Raw genomic sequence first — 11,860 nt, forward strand, 5'->3', positions numbered from 1 at the left:
AACAAAATAGTTTCATTTCAATATCATTTTCAGGGGGACTGAACAAGTCTCGTGACAAACACGACGTACAGTTGGGGGGACTGAACAAGTCTCGTGACAAACACGACGTACAGTTGGGGGGAACTGAGGGACTGAACAAGTCCCGGGACAAACACGACGTACAGTTGGGGGGACCGAACAAGTCTCGTGACAAACACGACGTACGATGTCGTAATCACTCAGAAAATTTTTGACAACAAAATACCAAATTATAAATTGTACTGAGAAAAATATTGATTGAAATTAGAGAAAAGGCATTGATTAAGAAAACATGATAAATAGACAAAGAGTGAATCAGTTCACTGAAAAAAATTAATTTAGATCTAAATTCAGCGTCCTTCAAAAAAATAAAAGTGATGTTCCGTCATTCCAAAATGCCTCAGTCCATTTTCCCGTCAGTACGGCTAATCCAAGCTTGGAAAATCGAAAACACTGATTGTTAGGCAGAACTACGCAGTTACAATTACTCTGCTTATTATATTAAGCATTTTTTCGACAACTCGTTATTTTATGGACTTAATTCGATTTTTATGTTCATTATTTAGATACCCAGAATAAGGAAAAAAAAGTAGGAATGATTATGGAAGATATCATGCTTTAGACTTTGTATTCTTTTGTAATTTTTTTACAAACTATGTATGTTTCACTATGTTTAACTATGTAATGCTTTTTAGGTTAGCGTCTGATTTGTAGTTCAATGAATATTTAGTTATTAATTTAATTTAGTTGATATTTAATTAGGTCTGAAAGGAAGAAATTGGTGCAATGGAAAATTATTCAGTGCATTATAGGCTTAGTACAGTTAATAAAATAGTGCAGCATAAATGAATAATTTATGTGCATATGCTCTGTATAAAAAGTGCAATCAGTACTACATGTAAAGTGAAAGATAAAAATAACGATTAATTAGTCTAGCAAATCGACTTAGTTATTAGCAAAACGTCAATAAACTATTAATTCAAAGCTGAAAATCAAGTAAATATGAGTGAAGGGAAACCAATCGTGAAAGAATTTAGAAAGAAAATAGAATATAAATTACACCGTCGGTGAATAAGCTTTAACAGAAAAATGAATGTATTAGAAAGATTAATCTTGTGGATTTATGTAAGTGTTTTGAATACCAAACGGAGGAATTTCATAATAAACAAAAAACGACATCTGGTTGCCTAGTATCGAAGTTTATAAAATTTAACATAATTGTAAATCAGACCAGCGCGGAAACATTGATTAGTTATGCACAAGATTATATCACAAGTACTGTGTTGATCATGAGAGAAATCTAAGTTGATCTGAAGACATGAAGACACAGTCTAATAAATATTCAGAGAAATTGTCTAGCTATTTGAGGTTAATTATAATCGTTAATTGATTAGCAGTTCATCACACAGCTCCAGCTGTCCCATTAGCTGCATGCTGAGCACCAAACAGCACCAGCTGTCCCATTAGCTGCATGCTGTGCACCACACTGCACCATCTGTCCCATTAGCTGCATGCTGGGCACCACACAGCACCAGCTGTCCCATGCATGCTTGTGGGCCCTAATTCATGGCTGTATAGGCCCCTTATAAATGCAAATGTCTCGCAGCCAAAGAGTCCAGAGTGACTTTCAAAGTTATTTTCTTTGCTCTGTGGTCAGCAAATGAAATCGAGAAAGCTACGATACGGGGCCGTACAATCTAAACTCGCTTAATTACATGTAGCGGTCTAAGTACAAATAGCGGTCTATAGGTACACGTAGCGACCAAGTACACGAAGCGGCCTAAGAACACGTAATGGCTGAATTCTCGTCTGTGATTGGTGAGTTTAGCTTTAAAAGCCTTCAGTTACTGGGCGATGGAGTTACGAATTTTTGACAGTATACAGCCTTAGATTCTAAATTGAAACTTCTATGTAAAATTGACCATAAAGATTATCGAGACTTCAATGCAATGACGTCGGCCGGGTATATCGCATACGTACAGTACATGTATAGCCGCTCATTAACTAGGATTTAATGTCTGTAATTAGCTGTATTGTTATGAAACTCGAATTTTAGTCGTAAGTTGGATTTACAATATGCAATTTATTTTCGAGAGCGTTCCCCCATGAAGCGTTATAAGAAGAAAATATGATTAGAATATTGGAAGAAGATGTGTTTAGAAAATTAGAAGAAGAAGTGTTTAGAATATTATAAGAATATGTGTTTAGAATATTTGAAGAATATTTGTTTAGAATATTAGGAGAAGAAGTGTTTATATAGAGTATTAGAAGAAAATGTGTTTAGACAATTAAAAGAAGATGTTTTGCAAATCAAACTTCCTCACAAACAAGCAGCCTTCCGAACTGTCACACTAAAGGCCGTCAGCTTTACATTCTAACGTTAGTTGTCAGTCTAAAGCAGCAATGGCGTTTACGACTGTAAAAAACCTTACGTTTTGATTCTGATCGTGTCGTTGTAATACTCTGCAATTTCCAGGCTGTAAAACGAGCAATTTGTAAATACAGGAAACGAGAGGATCATATTAAGAAGATATACTGTACACGTGTAAACAAGAGACACGAGAAACTGTACTGTACACTTGTAAACAAGAGACACCAGGAACTGTATTGTACACTTGTAAACAAGAGACACCATGAACTGTACTGCACACTTGTAAACAAGAGACACGAGAAATTGTACTGTACGCTTGTAAAGAGACACGAGCAAATTAATGTAGTTAAAAACTGTAAACTAACTGCAAACTATGCAGTAATGTAGTTATAAAACTGTAAAAAAAACTTGTAAACAAGATTCATAAGGGACAATATTGCGACAAGACTGGAATATCTCCGTAATAGGGAGACGGTCTCATTAAGGAAGGAAAGAAGGATTGAAATTGCATTCAAAAGATGGACATAGACAAAACTGGACCAAGATAATTGAAATTGGGAGCAAAAGTTTATGGATAAACTACAGGAAATTTGCATACGAATATAAAGGAAGCCATTACAATATAGACATAATATTCATGTACAATAGGGAGAAGAAGGCACAATTGAGGAAAGACGCGTGGATAATTTTTGGGTAAACTGCCTGACGAGAGGAAAAAGCTAGTGGATAAATAGGATGATAATGATAGTGAAGGATAAGGTTCACGATGAAAGATATAAAGCAAGTTAGTGGATGTAAAGTAACTGCTCAAGACTACACATGCTTGACAGGAAAAACTTGGAACTATTGATGGCAGAAAACCAGTCAATCCCGGCCCCACTTCAATTAAAGGTGTGGTTTCATGCAAGTGAAAAATGAATTTTTACGTGTGAATGTTTAACCTTTTGATGAAAATAACAATTTAATATTTGACTATTATAATTCAAATACCCGTTCCGTTTAAAATGACAAATGAGTTGAAAAATACGAAACAAATGCGGAGTCTTGCATTAGTTATATAAGAACTACTGCAATGCATTTCGAGTCAATGGGAAACGTCGAATTTCGATAGTTATTTGTCTGACTGTTGCAATTGTTATGAGATGTGTTTGCAAATCTACTATAAGATATATTATGTGTCTTTCCTTATTATGAAACATGTCCAAATTATTTCTAAGACGTTCAATGAAACTGTAAACAACGAACATTACGACAACATGAAGCGCTATAGAGGTGACCGATATGAACAAATGATGACGTCAGAAACAAATGAGGAAAAGTGGAAAGATCATCAAGAGAATTTAGGAGTTGATAAAATATTTCGCAGTTAGCAAATATGACGCAGAAAAAAACTCTCCGGAATATGTTAGGATAAAACTCAGGGAGCCAAAAGATCAAAGATCGATCATTGGTCAAATTTTGGAACTGGTCGAAGGATCATTGATAAGACTGATGATATGTCAGCAAACGTTGACTGATGGTTTCTATGCAAATCATTTTGGTCATCGCTGGCAGACTGGATAGAGGGAGGTTATCGAGGGCAGCAACTGATGATTTATAGATGTACGGTCATTCTGCTGATCATTATTAATATGGTCATAAAGTAGCCTCACATTATTTTTAAATGTACGGTCATTCCGCTGATCATTATTAAGATGGTCATAAAGTAGCCTCACATTATTTTTAAATGTGCGCTCATTCCGCTGATCATTATTAAGATGGTCATAAAGTAGCCTCACATTATTTTTAAATGTGCGCTCATTCCGCTGATCATTATTAAGATGGTCATAAAGTAGCCTCACATTATTTTTAAATGTGCGCTCATTCCGCTGATCATTATTAAGATGGTCATAAAGTAGCCTCACATTATTTTTAAATGTGCGCTCATTCCGCTGATCATTATTAAGATGGTCATAAAGTAGCCTCACATTATTTTTAAATGTGCGCTCATTCCGCTGATCATTATTAAGATGGTCATAAAGTAGCCTCACATTATTTTTAAATGTGCGCTCATTCCGCTGATCATTATTAAGATGGTCATAAAGTTGCCTCACATNGGTCGGTGAGATCAAGTGGGTCACGTCAAGTCTGGGTCGGTGAGATCAAGTGGGTCACGTCAAGTCTGGGTCGCTTTTTCAGGCTTATAAAAACTTTACGTTAAGTGCCACACATTAACGACCTCCTACACATTAAATCATACGAAGAATACGCTAGTTAATACAAATAACACATTAAGTGCAAAACAGAGAGTTAAGTCGTACGGAATTAGGAAAAGGCTCGCTAAGAATTATTTGTTTATTTAATTGCCCTGTTTGATCCAAGGATCATCTTATGAGATATACTTTGAGTGCCGTGAATGCTTATTTGTTCATCCCTGAAAATTCGTGAATATAAGTTTTCCGTGCATAATTCCTGACTGATAATTTGTCACAAGCCATGTTGAAAAATATGTTTTACGCATGATTGGTCGATGTATTTCTAATAATGTATTTATAATAAAAAAAAACTGATATTCCACAAGATGTGCAAAGAGGAAGTATTAAGTTTACTCAAAGTATTAAATTATTAAGTAGAACTGCAAGGAGGAAGTATTAAGTGTGTTCGAAGTAATGAATAATAAAGTATAAGAGCTTCGCTCTCACACGATGTGCAAGGAGAAAGTATTACGAGTACAAAAAGTAATAATTGTAATTTAAAAAGAAACATAGTCTCACCAGATGGGATAAGAGTTTGCATTAAGTGTGCTCAAAGTAATAAATGTAATGAAAATATAAATATAATCTCACCCGATGGGCTAGGAGTTTGTATTAGTTGTGCTCAAAGTAGTAAACTGAATGTAATTAAAATATAAATATTGTCTCACCCGAAGGGTTAGTAGTGAGTATTAGGGGTGCTCAAAATAATAAACAGAATGTAATTAAAATAAAAATATAGTCTCACCCGATGGGCTAATAAAAGTACCTGCGCAAACAAATGGTATATATTATTATTGTTTGATATTTTTAATCTTCTCACGTATACAGGCACATGCAAATTTCATTAATTATTATGAAAATAACTGCGCACGCAAATTGTATACATAATTATTTGATACTTTAAATCTTCTCAAGCATGCCGGCACACGCAATTTTCATCAATTATTATAAGAAATATTATAAGACTTTTCACGCATGCCTGCATACGCCAATTGTCTCAAATAGTTATTTTTCGAAATTTTATATATTATAAATCTTCTCACGCATGCCTGCACCCGAGAATTTTTTCAATTATTATCAGGAATTTCAGATAATATGAATCTTCTCAGATGTAATAAATGAAATGCTTTGCTCCGAAAATTATATTTATTTAGTGCAGATTAATGTGCAGATTAATGTGGGCAATGATGCAGTTTAGTGTGCTTCAGTGCAGATTAATGTGGACAATGATGCAGTTTAGTGTGGTTCAGTGCAGATTAATGTGGGCAATGATGCAGTTTAGTGTGGTTCAGTGCAGATTAATGTGGACAATGATGCAGTTTAGTGTGGTTCAGTGCAGATTAATGTGGACAGTGATGCAGTTTAGTATGGTTCAATGCAGATTAATGTGGGCTACGATTCGAATTAGTGGGGACTAGTGCAGATTAGTGCAGAACTCAGAAACGAACTTCTAAATAAATTGGTCTAAAAGGCAATTCGCAGAAACTCAAGCTTAGCGATGAAATCAAGATACGTCTAAAATTGTTTTAGCAGTTACTGGTAGAAGTTAATGAGTGTGCCAACAACTGCGATATCCGCCGAATTTGTCTGTTAATTCCATGTTAGTAAGTGCCGAATAATCAGATATTGCCCTAATCGATCGATCATTGCCTGTTTCGACTGGAAACTGATGAACCTTAGCGGTAGTTTTTTGCAGTATGATTATCAGCATTATTTATAAGAGATTTAAGAGATTTAGGTGATAAGAGATTTAACAACTTAGCACAAATTTCATAGTTGTGTATATGCAATAAGATTTGCAGGAGTGTCGCAGCGAGTCCTGGAGCATAACTCATAGGCTTCATAGTAACTATTGTTACTGATACATGACAGAAACATGGTCAACTTGAAATAAAACGCCTTGGCCTCATAGGTATGGTTATTGGAATATGGCTAATTTGAATTATGACGAATTAGCTTCACATCTATGTTCTAAAAATGTGACTGAGATATGGTCAGCTTGACATATGACTGAACTATGATAGTTTGAACTCTGACTCGCCTGCACAATAACCCTGCTTAATAAAATATGACTGTAACATGATTATCTCTAACTCTGACTCGCCTGCATAATCACCCTGCTAAAATATGACTGTAATATGATTATCTTTAACTCTGTCTCGCCTGCATAATAACCCTGATTTATAAAATGTGACTGCAAAATTATTATCTTTAACTCTGACTCGCCTGCATAATCACCCTAACAACTCTTACTCGGTATCCTGTTGATGGCCCTGAGGGGTCTCAGGACGCGGATGGTGCGGATGGCGGACAGGTTCATGTTCTCGACACTCAGGCAATACTCCACGGCTCTGCAAAATATACAGAAAAATATTCAGCAGTGCATTATCGTGTCATAAATTGTCTATCATTCAGCATCGCAATTGTATTATAAAATCGGCATAATTATTTTTATTTTTCTTCCATTAAAATGTTGACCATTTATAGGAAACGCTCATAGTTACATTTTCTGTTTTTAATGTAAAAATCCGATTAACATGAATTATATGTTCATAATGAAAATTATTTGCTCAGCACTGCGAAATTTTGGCAATTTTCTTGCGAATTTGTTAGTGATGGCGGATGCAAATGATGATATAATGCTAATTATTGTAAGTGTCAAAGCTATAATTAATGTATATGTATGGTAAAGATTTAGAGGGCTGGAGACTCGTTCTTGATGATGAGAGCCTCTGATATCGCCAGTTTTGTGGCGTCTGGACGTCTCCCCACTTTTTTCATGGATTATTTCACTTTCATGGGCTCATGCAAAGCCCATGCAAAAAGTCGGGATCATTGCATGAGACTAATGCTAATACTATTTACAAATATTCATGCCCCAAAGAAGGCTGTAGACTTCTCCAGAATGTAAATCATTTCGGTTTGACCAGCACAACTTTGAGCCGCCGCCTAACATGCCACCTCCAGACCAGTGGCCATACTTTCAAAACTCGTGAAGTGAACGTAAAAACTTACGCTCTATTTTCTTGTCTACGATTGGTGGATTTTGCTTGAAAGGCCGTCAATGATTGGCTGATGAACTTACGATCTCTTAACTTTATCTGAAAGTATGGGCCCAGAGGACCGAAGAACCACATGAGGCTCATAGTGAGACCCTCACTCGCGCGACGTTGGAGACCTGCACCAGCGTCGTCATGAGATGCCCAGTATAGTAGCGAGTGTTTGAGCTATAATTAATGTGTATGTATAGTACGGAGTGTTTGAGCTATAATTAATGTGTATGTATAGTACGGAGTGTTTGAGCTATAATTAATGTGTATGTATAGTACGGAGTGTGTGAGCTATAATTAATGTGTAGGTATAGTACGGAGTGTGTGAGCTATAATGTGTGTACAGCGTAGTGTATTGGGAAATTTCTTAATTTTAACCGAGAAGGCTTACATTAGCGAATTTTTTAATCCGAATATTTGACGGTCAAGGTCTATGGCGGCTAAGATTTAAATTTATTTTTTCATGGCTTTGCTTCAGCGTGAAGCAAAGTGAACAAATACAGGGTCATCAATATTTAGCGTTACAACTTTGAGTGATTAGAACTATGAAATGAAACAAAATTGTGAATGTTTGAAAATGTATTTATGTAGGCAGAGGTTCAGAGATACAGGTTTCACAATTTCATTCAATATGTCCACCATTTGCATCAATAAAGTCCAAACTGCTATGGTGAACGGTCGAGACCTTGCTCTCAAGGTATGACCAGATCCCAAAATCCAGAGGATTCAGATCGGGTGACGATGGGGGGCCATTCATCTTTGGTAATGAACGACCAGGGGCGTCTTGCTGGAACGACCAGGGGCGTTTTTTGAAGTGCTTTCGTGCCCTGGGCAACAATGCACCAACAAGGATGGCATTTCGATAGTTCTTCTGATTCAATTTAACCCCTTTGTCAACAAAAAAGAGAGGACTCCTTGAGGACTCTGTTACTGCTGCCCAGACCATCACTGAGGTCGGGCATTGCTTCCTAGTCACCACACGGGATCCTTCGTCCCATTCTTCGACCAAATTCGATCATTTTGGGAGTTGAAGTGGTGTTCAACATTGAATATCTTCTCATCACTGAAAACGAGGTTTGGCAGCGTGCCATCATGAATGCGGGAAAGAAGAATCTTGGATCTTTGGAGGCGTTTGTCAACAACTTGAGCAGACAGTTGGTGTTTTTTGACATGCTTGAATGGGGACAACTTTAGGTCCTTCCGGAGAACAGTCGACATGGTTCCATACGACACATTTGACTGTTTTGCGAGTGTATTGATTTTGAAAAAAACAATGTAACGCTAAATATTGATGATACTGTAATTTATAATTTAGTCTGTGAAGCGCCAGGAATTTGCTGGAAGTTCAAACAAAATTGTAAATTGTAAATATTCCACATAATTTTTGAGAGGCTATAAAATTTTCTTTCGTAAATAAATCTTATTTTATTTTGCGGAAAAAATTATTGGGTAACTTTGAGAGAAACGTCTCTGTCAAGAATTACTTTGCTCTATAAGTGAATTAGTTATAAGATATGATTTCACTGATGCTAATGAAGCACTTTCATTAATAATATTTTTTCATTAATAAACTACAGCTACTGTAGTTAGCTACATTTTCCGTAGTTAGCTACAGTTAAAAGTTTCTAATTCATAAGGAAAATATTCCAGAACGTTTAAAATTATGCAACTTCGCTTGAAATGAACACTTGATTAATTACATTCCACTACACGTTTGAAGGTTTTTAATCTAGAAGACTATATCGAATTTAATACACCACATTTTATTAATAAATTAATTTGTCATGATAAAAAATTTTGATGCGTACAATGTTAATTATTTCAATCACATGCATGAGCAGCGAGAATTTATTCTTTTCACAAAACAATAACTGCATTATTTTTTGTAATACAATTACATTATGCAAAAACCTTAAAATATAGGCAATCAATATGGTTTATTAATTATAATTTCCAATCAACTGGAACACAAACTGCAATAGAGGATTTGCCACTTTTCTGGATATTGAAATAATAAATGAACACAAAACATTATCGAACGATCATTAGCGAACATGTGTGTGTATGTGTGTACATATATCAATGAAAAGTGTACATAATCAATACATGCATAAATACATAATATGTATTTACCTACATGGTAAACCTACCTACCTTTACCTACAAATCTGTAAGCTTTAAAGCTTACAGATTTTTGTCGCAAAATAAATCAAAATAATCAATAAATGTCGAAAAATAATCAAAGGCCTGTCTCTTATACACATCTAGATGTGTATAAGAGACAGNTGCAGTAAATTTAGTTTAAATGTTATTCAATATATGGACCTTAGATAACGTAGTTGAGACCAACACTTTGACATTGCCCATAAGAAGACAGGGATAGAGAAACATCAGAAATACATAATAAGAAGATACAGCAAAAATTAGATATATGATAATACAAGTACTTCAGTGCCCTGCAACAAGTGCAATCAAATAACTACGCTGCATAACTCGGAATGCAGTAGAGCCGCGCTGACTGGGAGTGTACCAGACTACCAATTGCGTTGACTGGGAGTGTACCAGACTACCAAGCGTTGACTGGAAGTGTACCGGACTACCAAGCGTTGACTGGAAGTGTAACGGACTACCAAGCGTTGACTGGAAGTGTAACGGACCACCAAGGGTTGACTGGAAGTGTAACGGACTACCAAGCGTTGACTGGAAGTGTACCGGACTACCAAGCGTTGACTGATGTCGAAGTGTACCAGACTGCCAAGAGTTGACTGAGAATGCAAGTTAGACTGGCACAGCTCAGCCAATGCTCTGCCTGATATTAAGGCCATGGCCTGAAACTCGCGTCTCAAGCAATTTCCGACCACCGGAGCCGCTGCCGAATTTTGTGTGCTTCGCGACAGACGCTCGATGCTGCCTCGGCCGACTCCCTCCGCCCCGAAGTGCGGGACTCTCTTCACAATCAATGAGATCGAGGTTTGGAAGTGCATTGCAATCCGTACGAGAGGCGACTGCGGGGATTTTATTGTGCTGCCGCTCAGAATTTTATTACACAAGGCTTTGCTCTGAATTTTATTGCTCACTGCGATGTGCCGTCGTCGTATTCATGGACGAAATTCATGTCACGCGACGCTATCGTATTTTACGGCACGTTGCGTGCTGCGTTCAACGTTTCTTCGAAACCGGTTGTTTTATTATTGTATTCGAGGAATTATTTGTCTTGTGTGTTGCGCTAAATTCACGATTACGCTAAAATTCATTTGTGTTGCACATGGCTACCGTATATTACAAATTTGTAAAAGCTGCTTTTCGAAACACGTTACCGTAATTTATTTCAAACTGAATGGCCATAATTTGGCTCTTTAGTGCTTGATTGATTCCATTGCACGTTCCGATAAACGGAAAACTTTAGGCGATAAATTCGTTCTCTCAATGCGCAGTCAGCGGTTGTAACGTTTCTCCCGAGGTTGTTACTTTAAAATAATAATATTTTACGATGCCTTTTGGGAATTTAAATTGCAACCGGGATTGATTCATAAAAATAGCAATTTTTAGGGACATCTTGGGGCAACTGTGAAATTTCTAAATGATTACCTGATATCCTTTTTTATGCAAGAGCTACAGCAGTTCGGAGTTTTGTAGCTGTATTATTCCGGCATACAAACGAGCGACACTCCAGCGAATGAGATAAGGCTTTTGGAAACGACAAGCATTCTAAAGGAACATAAAATATACTTCATGGAGTTCCAAGATTCCGAACGAATACCCTAGAAATACAAAAGCGTCACTGAGAAAAATGAATGAATAACTTTGTCCAAAAATTGACAGACTTTCTGCACGTAGCACTGGAACGCCCAAACTGGGTCAGTAACTCAGGATGACACACACATGGGGAAAATGCATCATTATTTGGACCAATATCTTTAAGTTCTCTGAGTGCGCATAGCAATCTGTGCTGGCATTCTAAGATCATTTAGCACAATAGACGCTGCGTCGGTAAAATCCACATGAATGAATAAGATTCACTTGAGTGAATAAGATTCACTTGCGTGAATAAGATTCACTTGAGTGAATAAGATTTATTTAAGTGAATAAGATTCACTTGAGTGAATAAGATTCACTTGAGTGAATAAGATTCACTTGAGTGAATAAGATTCACTTGAGTGAATAAGATTCACTTGAGTGAATAAGAT

At 36.5% G+C, this 11,860-nt stretch overlaps 1 protein-coding gene across 1 annotated transcript in view; it reads right to left on the bottom strand.

Annotated features, from left to right (window-relative positions):
- LOC108681395 (voltage-dependent T-type calcium channel subunit alpha-1G) overlaps positions 1-11,860 on the bottom strand; it is a 95,841-nt gene that overhangs the window by 74,950 nt on the left and 9,031 nt on the right. The window contains exon 2 of the mRNA XM_047882876.1: positions 6,877-6,974. Coding sequence (XP_047738832.1) covers positions 6,877-6,974 — 98 coding nt within the window. The remainder of the gene's footprint in view (positions 1-6,876; positions 6,975-11,860) is intronic.

This window comes from Hyalella azteca, unplaced genomic scaffold, assembly GCF_000764305.2.
Source record: "Hyalella azteca isolate HAZT.00-mixed unplaced genomic scaffold, Hazt_2.0.2 contig11500, whole genome shotgun sequence".
Taxonomy (NCBI): Eukaryota; Metazoa; Arthropoda; class Malacostraca; order Amphipoda; family Hyalellidae; genus Hyalella; species Hyalella azteca.